Source organism: Camelus ferus, chromosome 25 (genome assembly GCF_009834535.1).
Source record: "Camelus ferus isolate YT-003-E chromosome 25, BCGSAC_Cfer_1.0, whole genome shotgun sequence".
NCBI lineage: Eukaryota > Metazoa > Chordata > Mammalia > Artiodactyla > Camelidae > Camelus > Camelus ferus.
In genome coordinates this window covers 34,290,000-34,313,893 of record NC_045720.1, presented here as the reverse complement: position 1 = coordinate 34,313,893, position 23,894 = coordinate 34,290,000, and the positions used below count along the sequence as shown (strand labels likewise).

The 23,894-nt window shown below is 38.1% G+C and overlaps 1 protein-coding gene across 3 annotated transcripts; it reads left to right on the top strand.

The window, feature by feature from the left end:
• The first annotated feature begins 3,757 nt into the window (after nt 1-3,757).
• On the top strand, nt 3,758-23,688 carry PLEKHF2 (pleckstrin homology and FYVE domain containing 2). Of its 3 annotated transcripts, XM_032467648.1 has the most exons (3): nt 3,760-3,895; nt 18,159-18,218; nt 21,063-23,688. In XM_032467648.1, exon 3 carries the CDS (start codon nt 21,077-21,079, stop codon nt 21,824-21,826), a length of 750 nt encoding a protein of 249 aa, XP_032323539.1. In that variant the 5' UTR covers nt 3,760-3,895; nt 18,159-18,218; nt 21,063-21,076; the 3' UTR covers nt 21,827-23,688. The 3 variants fall into 3 exon arrangements, with proteins under 3 accessions (XP_032323538.1, XP_032323539.1, XP_032323540.1); XM_032467647.1 differs by lacking the exon at nt 18,159-18,218 and having other exon boundaries at nt 3,758-3,895; XM_032467649.1 differs by lacking the exons at nt 3,760-3,895; nt 18,159-18,218 and adding an exon at nt 4,293-4,310.
• The last annotated feature ends 206 nt before the right edge of the window (nt 23,689-23,894 follow it).

Below are 23,894 nucleotides of genomic sequence, written 5' to 3'. Positions count from 1 at the left end.
TTGCCTCTTTTAATCTGGAACATTTCCACGGCCCCTTTAAAGCATTCAGCCCCCGCACCCCCTTTTAAAAACAGGAGTCATTTTTTTCAGGTTTGTCTGATATTTTCCCAGAAGTCTAGGCAAACAGCCCCCTGTGCTCTGAGCTGCCTGAAGCTATGCTGGAGGGTAATGATTTCTCCCTTTCTTCTGCCTTTCAGAGCCCACATATATGTCTCCATTGGCAGAATTCAACCTGGAACTATTCAGGGTAAAGTCCTCTGGAAAACAGAGTTCTAGGCTTTCTCCCCGTCTGCAGAGGAGAATGTAGAAAGAGGTGGTAGTAATGCTGGGTTGACTGACCACTACAAGCCAGCACACACACTGTCCCGTAGGGACCTGGGGGTAGAAATGAGACCAAGACAATGAACTCCCCGCCTCCACGGAGCTCACGGTCTCCAGGCGGACCTACGAGTCCTGTAGGGGACACACACAGGCCCTTGATGGAGAACAGCAGGCACTCTCTCAGGACACAGAGGCCTGACAGATAATGAGGAGCCACAGCTATGTGAAGGGCAGGGTGGCGTGGGCTTGTGACTGTCTAGGTAGAGAAGTGCCTGGGGCAGTCGGCCCTATAGCAGAAAAGAGCACGATATGACTCATCAGGTTTCTGGCTGGTGGGGCCATGTCACTGAGATGGGCACAGGCCAGGGTCTGTCTCTGGGTTGGGGGGACAAAGAAATCAAGGAGTAATTAAAATCTAGGTATTTGCTGTTTTCTTATGAATGTTCTGTTTTCAACTAAAAGCTCACCAAACTCATCTTTTCCAAAGTAGGTATCCTTGAAAAACTTACCCATTGGCATCAAGGACCACAACAAGATCTTTGCGTTTGGGCTTAGAGAATTGAGTTAAACTCAAATTTTACTAATATTTTTAAGTGCCTCTGTGTTTTAGGCAACTCTGCCGGAGACTTTACATACCTTACCTCATTTCCTCTGCTCAGCAGCCCATGAGGTAGTTCCTACTTTCATCTTCAGTTGATAGAGATGTGAAGCTCAGAGAGCTTATTACTTGATTTAAACAGGGTACCACAGCTACAGGTTCAAGTCAGGAGATGATCCTACTGCCCTTGTTTTTTATCAGCACTATTCAATAGAACTTTCTGCAGTGACAGGAATATTTTATATCTGCACTGTCCAGTAGTCATGTGACCTTAAAGCACTTGAAGTGTGATTGATGTGACTGAGGAACTACATTTTTAATTTAAGTAACTATATGTGGCTAGTGGCTACTGTATTGCCAATACTGTATTTGTCAATAGTCTCCAAATTGGGGTTCCCACAGCCCAGGGAGGGTACAGAATATGCAGAATACAGAAAGAAAACATATACATAGACATATATATACAATGTATGTTTTAAATAATTATTTTTGGTTTTTTGTATGTATGTTTTGTAATATAACTTTTAGGCATATCATTGTAAATATTAATAAAAACAGAAACCACAATTAATACAGAGTCAGGAGCCCAGAAGAGGGCGCTCTTAATCCCTATGACTTTAGCAGAGCTCACCAGGAAGAAGAAAGACTTCCTCTTCTTGCTTGGCAGGAGCTCGGCCAATAAGAGACTGTCACAACTCAGCCAATGAGAAGCCACTGTCCTTGGAAATCTCGGTTCCACCAATGGCCTCTTTGTTCACCACTAAGCCTCCCAGCTTCCTTTTCCCCTCTTTAAAAGAGTTCTCTCTCTGCTGTGTGGTGACTTGCGCATGGCTGGCCATATTAGCATACCCTGAATTGTAATTCTTTGTTGATCCTGAGTAAACCTATTTTTGCCAGAGAAATAACTGTCAGTTTATTTGTTATGTCAACATTATAATAGATATAGTGCATGCACACTATATATTATCTATTATTTTGAACGTAGTTAATTATATATATATTTTAATTTAACACTTATATAGCCCTTACTGTTACCAGGCACTATACTTTACAAATATTAACTCATTTAATCTTCATAATGACACCATGACATAGATATTTTAATTATCCTTATTTTACAAATGAAGACACTAAGGCAATAATTGGATGTACCCAAGAACACAGGTAGCTGGTGGCAGGGACAAAATCTGAGTAGTTGTTTTGGCTTCTAAGTCCATGCTTTTTAGGGTAAGCTAAATAAGTATACTGGGAGGTGGAAGAGGGCAAATATTTTTACTGATAGATGTGTGACCAAAAATGTTTGCTCTCTTTAGACTAAACCTTAGACAATCAACCAGACATGGCAATCCCTGATCTCAAAATTTAAGGGGATTTTGGAGATGATCAGTGCATCTTTCTTTCCACTGACAAATGCTGTTGTGTATGTAGAGTGGGATGAGGCTAAATGAATTTGGGGTAGGGTGATGGTTGAGACGAGAGTCCTGGGGACATTCAAAATTGTCCACAGACGCAACTATAGCTAACACATTTCGAGATTTCTGTGATGGTGATTTTCTACATTTCCCTATTGAAAATTTTTATCCTTGTCAGTTTTGTTCTAGTTACTATTTTTTAAAAAAAGATTTGTTTGTTTCTGAGATATTGAAATGGGAGAGGATGGGAGGCTGAAGAGTTGGAGGGAGTAGAAGAATCCCAGACCAAAAGAAAATTGGTGGGAACCAGGACTTTATGTTCCGTACGTGGGCGCTCTTTTATGTGGCTTGGGTGCTGGCGGCTCTAAATCAAGAACAATCAAAGGTAAAACATCCTTGAAGTAATAGACCAATGGGAAAGATAAAATTTACCCAAATCTAATTTCCGTTTATACACTTTTTGTTTGAAGTGAATATGCTGTCCCCTCCTCCCATTCCTTGTCTACCTTACACATCTTTATGATCCCTCCACGTACCCACCAGCATGCTTAGCTATGGTATAAAAGGGCAGGTTTAACCTTATATAGTATCATCACTGTTTCCAGGTGTATGGAGTAGGTAGATGAGGTTTGCGGCGTCAGAGAAAAATTTTGGAAAGACCTCAGTTCTAAGTCAGGGAATAAAGGCATCGTTTAAAAGAAAAGGCTCTATAGCGTACGTGGGGTATGTGTGTTGTAGTCGCAGCTCCCTCTGCTTCAAGTGGTAGGGTTTTTAGGAAATACAAGTGCAAGATGTGACGAGGCAGAAACGCCATACTAAGTGGGAGTGGCAAACAAAAGTCAGCCCAGACGCCTTTGGGCATCTAAACGCAAAGCTTTTATTTATTTCTCGGCCGAGGAAAGTTCTTGAGTTCCCTGCGGAGCCCGATAGGTGGTAGGGGAGAGGGAGACCAGGCTTCCTTCCGCTCTTCCAGCTTCCCTAAGAGCTCCGTGGAGAGATGAACAGTCCTTTATAAGCCCCCGCCCTGGCCAGGCAGCCCAGGTAAGCCGTCCCACGTGCATCCAATACTCTCCAGGGCGCGAGTCTGCACATAGCACTCGGGAACCAACCCCGCGCGCCCCAGCCTCGGTGGGTGTGGCCTCTGCGGTGGCCCCGCCCCTCGAGCACGTCGCGCGGGGCCGCCCGGGCGGGGCGAGGGAACAGACAAGAAAGGGCGGGGAGCGAGCGGTGTGGGTGTGCTCGTGCCCGCGCTCGCGGCTGGCGTGTGGGTGGCGGCGCGCCCGTGAGCGCGCAGGGGAGAGGCCAGCCCCGGCGGCCGTTGTGGGTTCGACTGAAGGGGCGGGAGGGTCACCTGCGAGCGGCCGCGACGCCCGCCCGCCCTCCCTCCCGCCGCGTCTGGATCGCGCCGGCTGCTCGGGGCCGCTGGCCGCACACCCTGAGAGGCTGGGGCAGGGGAGCGAGGAGAGTCCGCGCCCGGCGCCCGGGACGAGGAGGAGTCGGACCTTCGCCGCTGCTGCCACTGCCGCCGCCGCCGCCGCCGCCGCCGCCGTCCGCGCCCGGCCGGGTAGGTGAAGCCCGGGTTGGTTGTCCGCCGGCCCCGGCGGGCCGGGAGAGGAGAAGCGAAACTTTCCGGGCGCTTCCCTCGGCGGTTCCCGGGCCGTCGGCGGCGCGGGGAGGTGTCGTCGTCTCGGGCGGCGGCGGCCGACGCCATGTTGGGGTCTGTGAGAAACGGGGCGCTCCCGGGCCGCTCCCCCGCGCTGGGGGCGCCGCCCCCGTCCGCACGACCCAGCCGCTGCCGCCGGAGGGCTCGGGGGCCGCCCGGGGGGCCGCGCCGGTGCTCGTCCGGGCCGCTGGCCGGGGGCCGGGCGGGCGCGCGAAGGGGGGCCCCGAGGTCGGGCGAGAAGTTGTGAGGCGTGAAGACTAGGGTCCCAGGCGTGGCCGGTGGAGTCTTGGGGCCCCAGCATCTTTCTGTCCAAAAGGTTTGCAGGGTCTTGGCATCAGGGACGTTGTAACTTGAACAGCGTATTTTTATGTGATTTGGGGCAAAACATGGTAGTGCAGAATTTGCTCTGGTAGACGCGTTGGCTCTAACGCCTTACTCATTTAGAACCTTTTAAAGTTGTATGGTCTTTTGCCGAATTTATTTTTCCTTTAAGAATTTTTATTGCAGGCCGAGAGCTTGCTGTTCATGTTGCTTGAACACCCTTGTGCGCTCTCGGTACCTTATAGCAGTAATTTGTGAGTGTGCGGTGGAAATAATGGGTAGTATCAAGGTTGCAGATTACCAAGCCTTTCTCTGTAGTTCATAGACTTACGAAGTATATAAGTTGACAGATACCTTCTTTGTTGAGTTTTAGTACGTTACTGAAGAAATTCAGTAAAGAAAGACTTAGACGCGAATATTGACTGAGAGACTTAAAGGCATGTGTTGTTCTCTTAATAAGGTGAAGTGATCTTGACATCGCGAAGTTTTCTCCCTCCCTTTGCTTCCTTAAAGGTGCATGCCTGCTGTGTTTTGGCATTTACATTTTTTTCTGTACTCTGGAAGTTCGTGGGGTCCTCAGGTTAATTCTGTATTAACGAAGGCTCCTATCTTTAATCTCTTTGGGTCCTCACAGCACTGGAGGTGAATGGTATTAAGTTACTTATTTGGAAAGCACATGTAATCGCCTCAAAAAATAAAACTGGTGTCCTGACCAAGGCATCAAAAAAGATTCAGCTTGAGTTACCCCAGTAAATGAATGTAAATGACTGGCTTTTAATAAAGGCATCTGGGCTTTAAAATTCTGTTAAATGAACTGGAAGGACTCTGAACCACAAATAAGATAAACCCTGAAACATGTCTTGGAGAATTTCTCTTCTTAATCTATAGGTAAAAATAAAGCGTCTGCTGAGATTTGATAGCTGATTTCCTTAGTTCTTAAAGGGAAAAAGCCTTTTTCCCCTTCGTTGTCAAGTAATTGCCATTATACATATTTATTTTTCTCGATGAAGAGTTACCTAGAAATGAAGTGATTTAAGTAATTTCACAAATCTAGTAGCCAAGCTGATATTTAACTGAGGTCTTAGGACTGAAGCCTTCTCATTTTTCCTGTAGCATAACTTTGCGGGGTACATAACTCATTCCTGTGGAGCAGTCTCCACTTTGTTTCCTGTCTTAGCTGCTCTTTCTGATTTTAATTTAGTTCCTCAGTATATATACTTCCTTCCTGGAGAGCTGATTTACAAGGATTCTTGTACTAAAATTTTTCCTCTTAACAATACTCACTTGAGCTTATAACTCTTTGCAGCTTTTTCTGCCCTGTTGTCCTTACCTCCTTTTTCTCCCCAAGAATAATTCACTTACCTATCCCACTGCGTCCCAGTAAATATTACATTTATCTGTCATGGCACCTTCTTGACAGCAGGCATTACGTGACGTCTGATTTGCCTCTTCATCCCTAGTGTGCCAAGAACCTAGCAGATGCTCAGGAAAGGTTCGAATGGATAAATACACATATGTTCCTTGTAAAATATACTTTATGAATTTCTTATTAAATTACACTTTCCATGGGCACGGTAAAATCTCTAACCATTTAAAAAAAAAAAAGAATTTATCTTGGTAACTCAGTTCTGGCCTGGGGATACAGAACTTGAATTTTCATGAAATTTCTAAGTAGATAATGGACTGAAGGATAATAAAAAAGAAGTAGCAGCTGTGGATCAACAAAAGGATAATAATCATAATTTTAAAGTGCGACTGTATTTAGTATTTGCACCTGATGGGAATAGAGTTAATGCCTGAAAAATTTGAAGGTCATCTTTTTATATTTAAGTTCTTTGATAGAGCAACTCTCATTTCTCTACCAATTATTGTTTTGTTAGAATTGTGTTAGAATTTTGTTTTAGGATGCCTGCCTTAATGGAAAGCATAAAAATTGCTTTTCTATTGATAAATTTATATTTGAGAACCAGCTTCGTACAGCAGCTACATGCTTAATAGCAATGTGCATGTTGGCTTAAGTGAATTAAATAGACTTCATAGGTATACTCTCAGTGCTATTTTAAGTTACCAGACCTCTCTAGGTGAAGGTTTTCTGTAATTTTGTAATGAAATTACTGTAGAATTTGGGATTAATTCCCTGTCGCTACCCAAGGTAACTTTCTCTCCAATCAATACATAAAGTGCAAACTGGTGTGCTCAGTTTGGGAGGTCCTGAGGGGAGAATAGAAGACATTCAGGTAGTTGCTGTAAGTGCTAGAGAAAGCAAGTTGCATATAGGGTGGACTGGAACAACCAAAAAACCAAACCTGAATCCCAACTCTGCCCCATACAGGTTTGTGGTTCTTGAACAAGTCACTTCACTTCTCTAAGCTTCACTGGACTCATTTGTGTAATGGACACAGAAATATTTGCCTCACAGTATTACAAGGATTTATTAAGATGGTTGTCAACAGGGCGTGGTGCAGGATATTCAGTAAGTTAATTAGCAAATGAGCAGAGTGACTGTGCATTATGTAGAATCATAGAATTTTAAAAGGGAAGCAACCTTTAGAAATACCTGTTCAGTTCTCAACCTTAGCTGCACATTAGAATTCCCTGAGGAGTTTTTTCAAAATAGTGATGCCTGAACCCCACCCTTGAACAAATAAATCAGAATTACTGGGTTTGGAGTCAAAGCGTAGGTAGCTTTGCCACTTGTTTGTTTGTTTGTTCTAATGTGCAGTTAGGGTTGAGAACCCTTAATTTAATTCAATCTCCGTTCTCCTTATTCTCTTCATTTTGTGGTTGAATAAAATGCAGAAAGAGGTTAAGTGCCAGCCAGATTCCTATCAGTCAGGCTAGAAAGGATGCATTTGCAGCAGAAGAAAGTGAAGTGCACAGAGGTTTAAGTAACAGTAACCTTCATTTGAGACCAGAAAGGCCACATTTGGAACTATAGCTCACTGAGTCCAATGACCTTCATCTCCACTCTACATCAACAGCCTATGTGCATGACTCTGTTAACCTTTGTCATCCTTTAGAACTCAAGTTTTAAACTTTGAGACCAGAGGTGATGATTCAAAGGCCTATCTTTCTATTTTTATTTTTCATCATACCTGATAAACCAACTCTTTGTTCTCATTGTTACCTGCAGTGCCTCCCACGCTGTTAGTTTTCTTCCTTCTTTCCAGTCCTAAACTCTGTAGTGCACATAGTAAGTAACAACCCACTAGTACCACATAGCCCTCCTCTCCTTGACCTTTACTGTGTATAAACAGGTCAGTTCTCAACTTGTAAGTATCACTGTTTACTTTTACTAATTCTGTCCTTGCCCTGCACCCCCGAAACAAGTCACACCTCTGGTGACTGTTAAATACTTGTCTTCCACCTGCCTGTGTACTAGTTCCTTCCTAATCCTTTTCTCATCCAAAAGTTGACTCATTTTTTCTACTGCTTTTTCATTCTTAAATCACGTTGCTAACCCCAATCTTGAAATGCTTGACTCTGGGCAGAAGACCTTGCTTCCTTCTAAAATGATGTAAGATTTTATGATGTGAATTTTTTATTTTCTTCTTTGCATCAACTTTTTCATCTCTTTTCCTTGTTTATCTCCGTAAGTGGAACTATCTTAATTCTTTATACTTGTTTCGTTTAAACAATACCAGGGGAAAAGTCAAAACTTTTTTTTATTCTTTGGTCATATTTTTATTAATTACACCTAAAACTTTGTGTTTGTTATATTCTTCTAAACATTCTTTGCATTTTGTTACTTAATTTAAAAACTTTTTCTATGAGAGATGTATGTTCATTATAAAATAGTCAATATCAAAATATTTCACCCTAGTACTTAGAGATAACCAGTACTAAATTTTTGGTGGGTATCTTTCCAGACTTAAAAAAAAAAAAGCTTTATAGAATATGTACTATTTAGAAGACTTTATTTAATAAACTGCTTTATTTTAACAGTTTTCCACATTAAATATTAATCTGTGTTCTCTGAAAAGCTACGTAAAAATCCATTATGTGGATATGCCGTAATTTACTTAATTAGGCTCCTATTGCTGAACATTTAGATTTTTTGGCTTTTTAACATTATAGGCAAAGCTGCAGTGAACTGCTTTATGTGAACAATTTTGTACACTGGTCTAATTATTTTTTCCATATATTCTTGGAAATAAACTTTTTAAAGTGCTTACATTGCCAAAAATGGCATTTAGAAAAGTTGTTCCAGTGTATACTCTCAAGAATGTTGAGTGCCCATTTTCTTCACATCTAAGAGTTGAATGATACATCATTTAAATTTTTATTTCTTTAATTAGCACTGAGAACAAACATTTTTCCATTTACTGGTCATTTTCATTTGTTCTTTTGGAAATTGCTATTTGTATCTTACTCATTTTTCTTTGGGGATATTTTCCATTTTTCTTACTGATTTATAGGAGCGCTTTATATATTAAAAATGTTGACCCTTTGTCATATATTGCACATATTTTTCTTTAACTCTTTTTTCGCCCATGTTGATATTTAAAATTTTTATGTAGTAAAATGGTTTCTTTTATGATATTTAGCTTTTTCATGTTATACTTAGCCATTCCTCTCCAGGGCTAGAAATTTAGGTTCTGTTTGTCACCATTAGAGTTAATGCCAGAGGGAAGACTTTTTACTTTACCACTCCCCCCTCGATAGTTTATTTGTCAGGATAAATTTTTGTGGTTGAAGATTCCAGGGTCAAAGGACAGTGCTTTCTTAAGTAGTAGTATATGTTACTGTCAGTCCTCAGTTTTTCCCATGTTTCACTGCTTATTGTGACCTTTTGGCACAGTAAGGTTATTCAGTCTCTGAGACTTGTGACACGTGTGAAAGCACGGTGAAAAGGTGCTTTGTGCACTCTTGTTCCCCTTTCTCTCTGTTCTTGCTTCTGCTTTCTAAATCAGACGTTCTCCAGAGTATAGTCCTCTGCCCTCTCCTCTCTTCCACAACATCAACCACCATCTCTTCCCGAATGACTCCTAAATCTCTTTCTGTCCTGAAGCTCCCTGCTCATCTTGGCATTTCTGTTTGCCTGACAGATATTTGTCTCACAGGTACCCTGAAGGTACTACAGGATGAATATGTCCCAAACTGATTTCTTTTCTGTCCTAAAACTAAACTAGCATCTGATCTGCCCAAAGGCTTATGCTTAAACCTTTGAAGCCATCTTACACTCAGTTGGTTCCTAAATCCTTTCTGCCTTGTCTCAGTAATCTCTTATTTCCCTCTTCCCCTTTTTATTTCTCCTGTCAGTTTTTGTCTTAGGCTTTTGTTATTTTTCACTTAGACACTATTGTAATACCCTCCTGGCTGCTTTTCTTGCTTTCAGTCTTGTTTCTTCAATAGTCTCTCCAGTTTCCATCCTGTGTACCGCTTCTGTGTACTTATTAATATTTTCCTTTTTAAAAACCTTAGTCTTCCTGTGGCTTATATAATAATAAAGCCTAAACTGTTCAATCCGATGCTTACTTTCCTTTGCATTTTGTCTCTTCCCTATCTTGCTAGATTTCTACTCTGCTGCTTTACATTCTCCTGGCCCTGCCTCCTCCGCCTGGGCTCGGCTGTCCCCTCCCCGGGGGATGCGCCGTATTTGTACACCATCATCCCTGTTCTCTCTTCCTCTCCCCTAAATAGTTTAACCTACTGCTTGTGCTTTAAGGCCCAATTTGAATTTCTAGTCAGTTAAGAGTTGTTCCTAAATATCCCCCTGATCTGAATTATACTCCTACGCTACCCAAGAGCCTACACTACGCTTTGGGCTGTAGGCCTCATCACTCTTTTTAAATTTTTTTTTTAATTTAAAAAGATTTCATGTTTTTGGTTTATTTCTTCTCTCTCCTTTAGACTTTGCACAGATTTGGGTTAATCATATTCCTCAGTTCATAGCACAGTATATGAGTGCAAACCCCTTTCTTGTTTCTTATTTCATTATCAATTACTCCATCATCCTCTTTTCTATCGTAGCACACCCTAGACTATAATACATGAATTAAACATACTTTTGTATATAAACTTGAGTATATAGCTATCTTTCTCCTTCACAAAGATTGTTAGTTTTGAGTACTTCTATCTTTCAACACTGTTTTGTACAGAGTAAGTGGTCAGTAAATGTTTGCTACTTGAAATTCGTTGAAAATTATTGATTTTCTTAGCTCCGATTTTGCTTAGACTGAAAACCCAGGGACATAATTTCAGCTTTACTCTTCCACATCTAGTTAGCCACAGCATTCCTGAACCTTACCTCTTCTTTCCTTTCCTATTGCAAACCTCAGACTCTCATCAACTTTTACCCTTTACTTTTGCAATAATTTTTCAACTCGGCCCTGTTTTCAGTCTCTCCCTTCTCAGTTTATCTTTCATTGTTTCCACAGTTATCTTAGAAAAATTCAGATTAGGTTGGGTCACTCCAAAGAAATCTCAGGAACCAACAAGATCTCTTATTTTTTCTCCCATTTTTCTACTGAATAACTTCTCTCCAGCCTCTTCTACAGCTGTACATGTAACTTTTTTAAAGCACATTTTTACTTGCAGAGCATTATGCCTTTATCATTTTTTACCTTTTGAAGTTCCACTTATTTTTCACAACCCGTTTCAAGTGTTCAACTTCTACATTCTTTCTCTGCTTTCACTCTCCTTTTTTTTATTTTGCTTCCTTTCCACTTTAATATTTTTATTATAGTATTTATTTCATTGTGCTTTTTATTACAGCCTTGTGCAAACTTGTCTTAATTGCCAGTGTCTGGTTCATTCTTCTTTTCCCTCTAACACAAAGTGTAAAGTCTTGAATGTAATGGGTAGATTGTAACTGCTTTGAAAAATACTAAGGAAAATTTGTTAGGGCTGTGATGGGTACCAGCTTTAGTTTTCAAATATTATACAGTGGTTTCTTAACAGCTGTCAGCACTGTAGAGCTGCCCCTGTACAAGTACTTTTTGGAATGATGCCATTTTTTATCTGAAATCTGTTGATGATGAAAATAGACATACATCATCATTTTCATTAGCTAACGAAACAGCTGTGCTTTTTAGCAAGAAATCATTTTTATATATCATCATGAGATTGAGTTTTTTTTTAAAAAGCAGAATCTGCTATGCTCAATACTTAGAATCCATAATTAGATACTATAGTTAAATAAACCAGAACATTTGCTTATGAATTTAAAATCTATGGGTCTAGTAAAGCGTTTGATGTGTTGGGTGTGGTTCCTGTTTTGTGTGAAAATTAGTACTACAGATGTCAAAAAGAAGCCTTTGATTTTCATCAAACTCCAGATTGAAAAACTGCTGCCACTTTTAATTGCTGGTCATACTCAGCTCAGTGCACACCAGTGGCATGTATATGTAGGAAATTTTGTAGGTGCTTTTGGGAATACAGTGTTGTAGGAAATGATACTCTTTTGTTGAGGAATTTTCCAGATCTTTCGGGAATAAGTAGGTACACAAGAAATCTGTATAAAACATAATAGAATGTAAGTGCCATAAAATGGTACAAGTAAAATGGTATGAGGATTTAAAGATAAAACTATGTGGCTGTGAGGTTACTGAACTGACTGGTAAGATTTCAGAACAGCAAGTAGGGGAGGACATGTAGAGGGGCTCATGTAGAGGGGAGGACACCCGGAGCACATCTGGAAATAGGTAGTAGTCTGGTTGGACTATAGCAAAGAGAACCTATAGAAAGGGCTAAAACTGAAAAGGCAGACTGGACAGGCAGGAGCTTGACTGAAGAGCTTTGAATACCAGATTAAGGATTTTGAATTTAATTCAGTTGGCCAGGGAACCTTTGGTTTTTGGATAGAGAGTTACCTGGTTGTAGCTGTAGTTAAAGAATATTAATCTTGTCTTTTGTGATATGTTTTGAAGACTAGAGGACTTGTTTAAAGCTTGAGGTCCATATTCTTCCCCTCTCTGAAAACCTTTTGTAACTCCCACTGTGACTGTCCTGGTTTTCCAAATTAATTTGTTAAAATCCTCAAATATGGCTTAGTTGTTCCTTATATACCACGGTGAGATTCTCTGTCAAGCCCAAGCTATTTAAAACCGCGTTTACTGACACCCTAAATTAGTCATAACTTCACTTTTCACTTCCTTTTAGTATTTGAATAATTATTTTGAGCATATTTTATACTTATTACCATATGTTTTAAAATTTTTTCCCTCTTATCAGTGGCTTTCCCCCAATACATAATAAGGTCCACATGAGTGAAATATTTCTGGAACATCTATTTCTGAAGGTAGCAAAGTATAATGGAAAGAACATGCGTTTTTATAAAAAACTGTCTGTGAGACCGTGGGAAAATTCCTTAACTAGTCCATGACTCAACTTACTTTTTTGATAAAATTGATATGATTATCCATTTGAACAAAATTGAGATTATTAAACAAGGTAGTAAAATGTGGACCTGCCTAGCATATGTGTAGGTGTTGAGTGAATGTGTTTTCTTTTTTTCCTTTCTTGGCTGCACGTGTGGTGTAGTGCATTTGAGTGTACTTTTCGGTAATAGGGAGATTTGGTGCCTAGGAGAGATGTTTTAGAAAAATTACTGTGGCTCTTCTCTAAATGTGATTCAGAGTTTTGAAGTTTCAATTCTAATTCAGCTTTATATGAATTTAAAATTAAAATATAAAAGCTTGTTTCTTTTTTTTCACATGTAAGAAATGATCCTGTTTCCTTGATCACTACTGATGTCTGCAGTACATGTTGTATAGTTGGTTTGCCGCAGTGGCAGAAATGCTAGTGGAAAGGGTAGGAAAAAACTGTCTCTTCTACTGAAATTCCACATTTAATTTGCTAAGTGTTCAAGTATTTCTTCTTTGCTTTATCATCCTAATACTTTATTGAAAGTCTTACCTAGAGTTTCCTGACTGTCAATGCTACCAAATTATAGAACTTTTGAAACTGAAAACTGGTCCTTTTGTATGTGGTAGGTGCTTAGAATAATTGTTCATTTGACTTAGCATTAGGAGAGGAGTAGTTTGCTCTAATACTTGTATATTTGTCCTGGGAGAATATACCTCTGATAGTTTGTTGCTGCTTTTTGTTTTTAATCTCTTCTTTTCCCACTTTCCTATTTGTCTCTCCTTTTCCTTTTACATTTTCTGTCGTCTCAATTTATCAGTAAGACAGATTTTAAAATCTTTATTGGTATTATTAAGACATAGTGAAAAGTTTGAATAAAAGTTAATTTGTAGACAAGTAAAGCTTGTAGTAAACCAAAAGTGTGGCCCATCTACTGTCAGAGTTCATTTTTTTTTAAAGACAGGATTTTACAGATTGTTTTCTTCAAGATGGTGGCTGCTGGTGAGAGTGTGTGTGTGTGTGTGTGCGTGTGTGTGTGTGTGTGTGTGTGTGTGTGTGTGTGTAGCAGTTGGGTAATTTGTGTGAAATCTCTTATTTAGTGCCTAAGCTGAGATTAGAATTGAGGTCTTTTGGTTCATAGTTTGTTGTTTTTTTCCAGTATAATGCGTAGTTTGAATACTGAAGCTCACTGATACCGGATGTCTTGAGTATATGTAAGAAATTAATTAGGTGATTTTTTTGTTTTAAACTAACCTGCATGGATGAGATAAAAAGTATCCGTTTTCAGTAAGAACTGGGCCATAGTGTTCTGTGACAGTTGGGCTCTCTTCTCAATTGTAAATAGTCTTCTGACTCTTTTTTTAAAAGAGGTTTTGCCTCTTCTAGTGTTACATTTTTAACAGGTGGTAGGCACTCCATTGAAGAACATATTAAGTTTAGAAACAAGATGTTACCAAAAGAATAGGGTGGAGCTTAGACAATTCAAATGTAGTTCTTGTCTATAGTTGTGGAAGACTTAACTTGAAATTTGGGATTGTTTAATTTTTAAAAATTGGCATATAGTGGGGAGGATATAGCTCAAGCGCTAGAGCACATGCTTAGCATGCACGAGGTCCTGGGTTCAATCCCCAGTACCTCCATTTTGAACAAACAAACAAATGAAACAAACCTAAATACACCCCCCAATTTTTTTTTATAAATAAAAATAAAAAATTGGCATATAAAGCTGGCTTTATAAAAGTTAAGGGAGTTTTTTGGTTGATTTGTTTGTTGGTATGCTTTTACTATGGTTCTTACATTTTAAACAATGAATTAGGTCTGCCAGACACTATTTGCTGGAAAAAAAGACGAAGTCAGTTGGGAAACTTAGAATGTATACAGTTCTGTAAAGTGGCTGGATATGGGGGGGGGAAATCCCAGAAATGTTAATAGTTTTCTTATTGGTAGTAGTAATAAATTAGAAAATACAATGTGGAAAAGAGATTAGATTCAGAATAGCAACAAAAAGTATGAAATACCTGGGAACCTGCTTAAGTAACAACAGTGGTGAGAAGAAACCTACAGAATTACTGGGCCATTAAACAAGATTTAAAACCTTGGAAAGAGATAGTATCAACCTGCTAGGAACATTTGAAACTATAAAGATGTTAATTTATTCTGAGTTAATTTATGGGTGTAATAATGTTCTCCAAAATTTAAGTGGATTTTGTCTGTATTTTTTCATTTATCTGTTGTAATTGAAAATGGTTCTAAACCTTAGCTACACAGTAGAATTACCTGGGAAGCCTTAAAATATTCCAGTGCCCAGGCCATATCCACATACCTCAGAACAATAAAATCAGAACATCTTGAGGAAGGATTTAGGTGTCAGTATTTTTTAACCCTTTGTATTTATTACCATCACAGCCCATTGGTCTCAATTTTGCTTTGAGTTTCTATTTTAAGCAGTTCTGATTATTTGTAGTGATTGAAATGTTGTAACTTTTACTATTTCTTAGAGATTTTCAAAATGAAAAGGAAATTTATTTATTAAAAAGCATAGAATAAAACTCATTCTAGCTTGTGATTACCATATGGGTTCATTGGACATGTATAAATCTAAGTTACAGGATTTTAGAGATCTTGCTTTTTCCTTTATCTTAAAGCATTTTACTGTTTTATTATCTTAGGAATTATTTAACTGAAAAGAATAAAGTGAGTGGTCTAATTGCCTAGAAGGATGATGCAATGATAAGATAAATCATCACTGTTGCACTAGCATTACCCAACATATTGCATGATCTTTCAAAAAGATATGAAAGCAGTTTGGAGCTACTCTTCTTAGTCTTTTTGTCTTTAAGCTTTCTTTGAACATATTTGAGAATTAGGATTTTTTCATTTTTTAATTTTCCATCTGATACAAAGAAAAAAATTGGCAAACCTAGACATTTCAGAACTATTAGAGAAGTCAGAAGATGAATGCAAAGAAACAGTTAAGCTAATAATGATGGTGAAATATTATAAGTTAAATCTCAGACTGAGTCTTTTTTAAGCTTTTTTGTGGGGGGGGTAATTAGGTTTACTTATTTATTTTTGATGGAGGTTTTGAGGATCGAACCCAGGACCTCGTGCATGCTAGACATGAACTCTACTGCTGAGCTACACCCTCAACCCTAGACTATGAGTCTTTAGATGATGATTTTCTACATGAATCTCCTCAAACTCAGAATTAATTAGTAAATAATATTCTTAAAAACAGAAATGAAAATATTACAGATTCATGCATGATAACTTGTGAACAGTTAGTTACATTTAAAGAATGCTATTATTTTGAATCTATATACCTTCAATAACAGAAATATGTAATAAGAAATTTGCTATGTTTAAATTTTTATAAAGATTCTTAAAGTTACTATTTTTATTATCTTTTTATTCTTATTTTTGTAAATTAGTTTAAAATGGCTTAAAATATTAAAGATAAATAAAAAGATAGTAAATTTGGGGGGCCATTTTTATCTGGTATACTAAAGGTTAAGACTCCCCTGTGGTTCCAGGCATCTAAGTTTGAGAACCACTGTTCTGGGTAGACTTCATCTGGACAAATAAACAGAGAAGATTAGGTAAAGATTAGGTAAAATGTTTTTAAAAGATTAAGTATTGGGAGATAGTCTAGTCTAGTCTATTTTACCAGATGCATGGTACTGACACAAGAATTATAAAACAAATGAATGGATTAGACCAAACAGCCCAGAAGCAGTACTATAATACTATATAGAAATTTAATATAATAATGCCATAAATCAGATTAGATTATCAGTACCAATAAATAATAGCTACCACATGTTAACTACTTGCTGAACATTTTATATGCATTATCTCATTTAATCATCCCCCTGAAATACCTGCTATTATTTACAAGTAAGGAAACCTGAGGTCACACAGTATTTGGTGATTCTGGAGCAGTTAGCTCCTTTAGAATGCAAATATTTAAAAAGAAAGAAGAATTTCTTACCTATGCCAGAATAAATTTCAGGTGGATAAAAGAATTAAATGTAAAAGTCATATAATAAAACATAATAATAACAAAACATAGATAACAGTAAATAGGTACATCTGATACCTGGGTGAGGGAAGCTTTAGAAGTCATGGAAGAAAATCACAAAGGAAAGTATCTGTCAGTGTAACTACGTGATAAAACCCTCTCTATGTTAAACACTATAAACAAAATTATAGATTAATATACTATGAAAAGCAATGAAATAAATTGGTTAATAGCCTTTATGTGTAAAGTACTCACGCAGATTAATAACCTGTAAATATATGAGGTTAGAAATACAAGTTAGTAAACACATTACAGAGTGGCTGGCCTCACTAGGTAGCTACGAAATAAAACATTCAAGTGAATCAAAGTACTGTTCTTGCCTGTCTTGGGACCTTTGTCCATAGTATTTGTTCCTTTGCAAGACTGACTTCTCATCTCTTAAGACCCCATGTGAAGCACCACCTCAGTCAGGTCTTTTTGAACTATGAGTTCTTGTGAGTTTTTTGTGAGTACTGTGCTGATTTCTTTCATTGCACTTCGCCTTCTGGATTCGTCTATTGGTTTATTTACTTACTGTTTTCTTTCTCCACTAGACTCTAAGCCCTGAGAGGAAAAGGATAATATCTGTCATCTAGAAGGTGTTCAGTAAACAATTACTAAGTGAATAAGTGAAATGAATAAAAGACAAGTAAAAGAAATGAATACAGTGAGATACCATTTTTAAAATCTGTTGTTTGAATTTTTTTAAAGGAAAATACTGCGTGTGAGACAAGACGGGATCGGTACAGTCATTGTGCTGCTGGGTAGATGGGTGTTACCTTTCAGAATGGAAACTTTGTAAAAGTGGCAAGAACTTTAAACATTGGTGCTTTTTGACCCAATAGTTTTACTTCTTGGAATTTATCTTAAAGAAGTCATCTCTACCAGATGATGGGGAAGAGTTCCTCCTAGCCCTTCCTATATTCACTGAAATTCCTTCTTAAGTAGAAGAAATCTAGTGGAGCCACATTTTATGTGTCTTTTGTGCCTTTCAATGAATAGGATATGCAGAGAACTCAACCTTTGGCTAGCCCAGTATTCTTATATTCTAATACTCTCACAAAAGTCTTTGAGAATTCTTGCTGCTTGGGGCACCTTTGTGCAGGTGGTAAATTTGGGTTTGGCTTTGAGGGAAGGCAGAAGTCCTGTTTAGGCCCTGGGCCAAATGATAATGCCTTAAATCCAGTTTACTAAAGAACCTTGCTTTGGGGTATCTAGCAGTAATCCAGCTAAAGGGTGGTACTTTGATTTCTCCCATTCTCTCAGTCCCTCCCTGTCATGCCATCCCCTGCCCCCTAATCTCTTTGTGTGTGGGGGGGGTACATTTGTGTATTCTGGGTTTTCAAGTTTAGTGCTTTTCTTCTTTTTCATGTCAGACACGTACAGAAAATATTTCAGGACCAATAAGGATAATGGAAAGGACTGCTTAAGGCCAAAGGCTTTAAATTCTTTGTGCTCATTGTTTTTCAAATATAGGTTACAATCCATTTCTGAAATCAATCAAGTGGGCTGCAACTATCATTAACATAAATGAAGGTAATAGAATGCATCATTCATAGAGTTACATAAGTCTGTTTGTAACATTGCAGTGTGAAATATATTTCTTGTCAACGTCATTGTGAAGCTTTGAGAGTTATTTGTTCTAGCCAAATACCAATTAATAATGCCCCAAACTTCACTTTTGTTGCATCGCTCTTAAGATGGGGGAAAGATTTATGAACAGAGATTCAGGCTTATTACATTGAAAAATTTGAACAATGAAACATCAGAAGACTGGCTGAATAAAATCATGATGACCTATCTTTTCAGGTTATTTGCTCAAATTAATATTTTATCTTTCTTCAGTGTTTTCAGAGTTTGCAGTGAAGGTCCAGAGGTTAGCAGTAGCTGTCTTAGTTCTTGTAGAGTCAGTGGAGCTGTAAGAAATAGTGTGCCATGATATACTGGTGACAGCACAGAGGAATCAGCCTTGAGCCCCAGTCTGTGACAGCCTGGAGCATGGTACTTAACTCCTTTATGTCTGTTTGCTCATCTATAAAATGGAGCTAATAGTGCATACTTATCATAAGGTTGCCTGGGTAGGAAGTACAGTAGTGCATATGAAGTGTCCAGCTCTTGCTTCAGCCCCCAGTGAGTAGAGTTCACACCAGGCTGTTTTGTCTGAATCTCTAAGGTCTTTGTGCCTTAATTTCTCCTTCATCTCACATTTCAGCCAATATTATTAGGTGCTTCTTTGAGAGTAAAAACTTCTCTAGTTACTTCACAGGAGTTTGAGACAGTTAAAATTAAAAGATAATAAATGTGAAAGCACTGCACAAATTTGTGGTGGTCTTGATGCCAGTAGTATCAATAATAGGAAACCTGTTTGCACTGCATGTGAGCTGATATGTAACTGTATGCCCAAACGAGTATCTGGAAATCAGCAGCATCTTAGATTTGATAAAATTTGGGATGTATTTGAAACAAAAGTGAGATTATGATGTTCAACTCTCCCCACATAAATATCTTGAGTATTTTCCCACATCACTATATTTAGAGCTATCTCATTCCTAACAGATACTCAGCATATTATTACGAGTGTATGGTAAATTGTTCAACCGATTCCTCCTGATGAATATTTGGAGCTTTTCCAGTATTATTTTTCTGTTAAAAATAGTGCTGCATTGAATATCCTTGTACATATCTATGTACTTGAATGAAATTTCTTTTAAGTACCTAGATCGATGGGTACATATTTTCTGTAGTGTATGAGGATACCTGTTTCCCTGTATCCCCAGTAGAACTGCATCTTAAGAAATTAAAAAAAAAAATTCTAATCCAGTGAGTGAAAAAAATATCCTAATGTTTGACTCATTTATTTAATTATGAATGAAGTTGAGCCTCTTTTCATGTTTACTAGTTGTTTTTATTTCCTCTTCTGTGATGCACTTGTGCATAGGGCAGGATTGCCCTAACTAGAAAGAGAAGCCATCACAGTTTGGAGCCATGCACTGTCATACTAATTCTTGGGAACAACTTGCAGGGCAGAGCCTACCTTTGTGGAAGGCAAGACGGCTTTATAAGGACTCAAGACTAGGGGAGAGACAGTTCAGGAATAAATAGAATTGTTGTGCCCTTTATGGTGGAGGCTAGGAAGGGTCACAATATCATCAGTTTGTGAGCTGAATACTAGAACTGAGACTGTGATGTTAGTCTTTAACTGCTCCTCTTTTTACTATGATCTGGGTGTAGTGTGGTATTCTTAGGTTAGTGGTCTGGAATAGGGCACAACTCTGGGACTTGAGTGACGTCAGTAGTAGACCTAGAGATTAAATCTGTGATCATTCAAGATTAGATTAATACGGGGTTTTTTGCACATGGCCAAAATGTTCTTGTCAACATTTTTGAGCATTTTTTGCTATGCTAGATGGTGTGAATTTCAAAGATAGCTATCAGGTGGTCTCTGCCTTAGTTTCCTTTGCAGCCTGTGGAGGAGACAGATTTCAATCCTTTGGTAGGAGTGAGGCCAGAAGGTGCATGGGATATGAAGAGCACAGAGGAAGGTCTTTAGCCTAAGAGTTTAAGGAAGGCTTCCTGAAGTAGATATGAAAATCTAAACTGAGTCTCGAAGGATGAGTAAGAGTTAGCTGGGGGTAGTAAGTAGTAAAAGATACAGTACCGTGAGAGAAGACGTGTGGTTGAAATGGAGTACAAGTGGTGGGGTATACTTAGAACATAAAACTTGAGGTAAAGAGTGCGTTATGGTGAGTCTGGGAAGGCAAACAGGAACCAAATGAAGGGCCTATAAATGCCATGTGAAAGATTCTGCGTTTTATAGGTTAAGGGGAACCATTTTGAGTAATGGCATGGTCAGTTTTGTATTTGAGAGATTATTTGCCTGAAGATTGATTTGAGAGGCAAGACCAAAGGCAGGGAGACGTGTTGGGAAACTATTCTGCTGATCCAGGTGAGAGAATTAAGGCTTTAGCTGCTCAATGTAATAGCTTACTGGAAAAATCGTAAGTCACTTCTCTTAGTTTGTATAATATTTGGCCCTCTTGTTCAGAATCCCTCTGAGGTTAAATTTCAAGGAGCTGATGACTTATATTCATTTTCATTATTTTTGTTCCTTTATGTCTGTAGGAAGTTTCATCCTTTGTAAATACCTGCTTAACTAGTATAGTACTATATGAAGGTTTCTAAGTTTTTGATGATTATAAAAATAGAGATGTTAGTTAGCCTTTTTGGTATGCTTAATGATTGATTATCTTAGAGGGAAACAGTTTTGGAGAATTTTGCCTTTGGATAAAAGTAATGATTTGTTAGATTAGAGTGTATAAATTCTTATGTGAATTTATAATTTCTATGTGCTAATATCTTTTTCTTTTCTTTTTTTTAAAGGCTGTTAGCAAAAGATGGTGGATCGTTTGGCAAACAGTGAAGCAAATACTAGACGTATAAATATAGTAGAAAACTGTTTTGGAGCAGCTGGCCAGCCCTTGACTATACCTGGACGGGTTCTTATTGGAGAAGGAGTATTGACTAAGTTGTGCAGAAAAAAGCCCAAAGCACGGCAGTTTTTCTTATTTAATGATATCCTTGTATATGGCAATATTGTCATCCAGAAGAAAAAATATAACAAACAACATATTATTCCTCTAGAAAATGTCACAATTGATTCCATCAAAGATGAGGGAGACCTGAGGAATGGATGGCTTATCAAGACACCAACTAAATCATTTGCAGTTTATGCTGCCACTGCCACTGAGAAGTCAGAATGGATGAATCACATAAATAAATGCGTTACTGATTTGCTCTCCAAGAGTGGGAAGACGCCCAGTAATGAGCATGCTGCTGTGTGGGTTCCTGACTCCGAGGCAACTGTGTGTATGCGTTGTCAGAAAGCAAAATTCACACCTGTTAATCGTCGCCACCATTGCCGCAAATGTGGTTTTGTTGTCTGTGGGCCCTGCTCTGAAAAGAGATTTCTTCTTCCCAGCCAGTCCTCTAAGCCTGTGCGGATTTGTGACTTCTGCTATGACCTGCTTTCTGCTGGGGACATGGCCACGTGCCAGCCTGCTAGGTCGGACTCCTACAGTCAGTCATTGAAGTCTCCTTTAAACGATGTATCTGACGATGACGATGATGATGATAGCAGTGACTAAGGACACGTTTTGAAATATTTAATTGGGTGTGTCTATCTGAAAAATCAGCTCTGGGGGGAATGTAAAATTCTGAGCTTTCATTTTGCTCTAGCCATGGATTTGCCTGAGAACTTTTAACCTATGTGCCTCAATATATTCTATAGAAAATAGGTCCTTTTATCACTCCCGCCCTCACCCACTGCTGCCGCCACTCCCCCGTCACCTCCCCCAGCTCCCTACCCTTCTACAGGGATAGACTATTGCAAATATATCAGATAATTTTTGGTTTCTTATTCTTGATTTAATTCTAGACTGTTTTCTTGGATGGTTGGGAAAAAGATGTTTATTTAACATATCATGTACTACATTGTTGTTTATGTTCTGTTATATGGAAAAACTGAAAGCAAAGAATGATGGAAAAAGGAGTATGATATGTTTAGTTAATATTATTAGCATTTTTCTAACTATCCTGTCTAATGGTTAATACACCAGTAACAGAAAAAGACATGCTTTGAAAATAACTTTGGCTTTTTCATATACCAGGTGGTGCCTTATCATAATAGCACTGTTGCATGAAATAAGCCTGTACCTTCTCACTTTTTAGTTTGTTTTTAAAATACACTGGTGCTCTTTGAGATGGTAAAATGAATGTTAAATGGATATAATTAGAAAATACTTTTCATTTGACAGCTGCAAATAACTAAATTCAGAGGTTCTTCATTCTATTTGAATAAATATTTTTCTATAAAATAGTTGTGATTATGTTTTCACTTTTATAGGTACCAAATTATAATTGTCAAATATATATTTTAAATTAATAGTAGGTTGTCATTCTTGGGAACTTGGTTTGAAATTTACCAACTTGTCATTGCATTATTTCTACTTTTTTTTAGTAAGACATATTTGTAGGTATAAATTCATCTGCTTTAACATTATTTCCAGAATGAAAGATCTTAAAACTTCTTGAAATTAAACAATGTTTAAAAAAAAAATCTCATGATAGAGCACAGATCTACTTAGGCTGAAGATTTGGAAGAAATAATGTATAAGAATGATGAAGACAGACCAGTTAAATTTGACTAGACTTCATGTCTGTCGAAGTATTACCTATTTCAGTGTGAAACTATCTTGAATTTACAAATACAGTGTTATATTTTATAGAGTTTTGTAGAGCCCAAACAATATTTCTATTTTTGTAAAACAGTTGTATGTTTAATCTGTTTCTGATGTTATTTTGCAATCTATGAAAATAGAGTAGCAGTTGATCTTTCTAATTTGTGAACTTTATTGAGTCAGTCTAGATTGCTTTTGAGAAGGAGTAATTTTTCACTCTTTGCTTTTGAGGCAGCCATTTAGGTTGAAAGTATATTTATCATATAAAACTTGACGCATTTTGCACTACTCTCCATTTGTATGCTGCAAATAACTAGTCTTTCAAATATGAAAAATCAGTCTGAAGTTTTTTTAAAATTCTAAATTCTTTAAAAATCTTTGAATCTGGATATATTGCAAGTGTCATGAGAGGTTTCATTTAATAACTTGTGATGGAGGATTCTTTGGTTTGATTAGGGCACTAACTTTACTTTTAAATTGTGAAAGTACCTGAGATACATAAATCTCCCTGTAGGAAATGTGAAAGAAAGGCACAACAGGTTGGTTGGTTGGTTTTAATATCATATGGACTTTTGTTTCTAAGCAATATATACAAATAATCAATAAACATACCTGAAAAGGACCGTGACACCTGAGAAGTGCTGATGGAGACTTGCTGATACATAGGAACCGAGCAAATTCAGGAACCAAGGGGAAATGTTCTGAGATAACATTTGTGTTGTCAACCTCTATTGACTCTGTTTTTACAATAAAAAGTATTTTACAACTTACCTTCTGTTCTGTGCATATTGTGACTCGAAGATTTTTTACCCCTTGCTAAGGTTAAAGGAGATGTTACTCATATTTTGCCTCATTTCAACAGCTGTGAGTGCCTTTTATGTACCAGCCATTGTTCTAGGCCCTAGGGGTAGAGCCATGAACAGAAATTGCCTCTTTTTCATGGAGTTTACAGACAAATAGGATTCAGGCTGTGTTT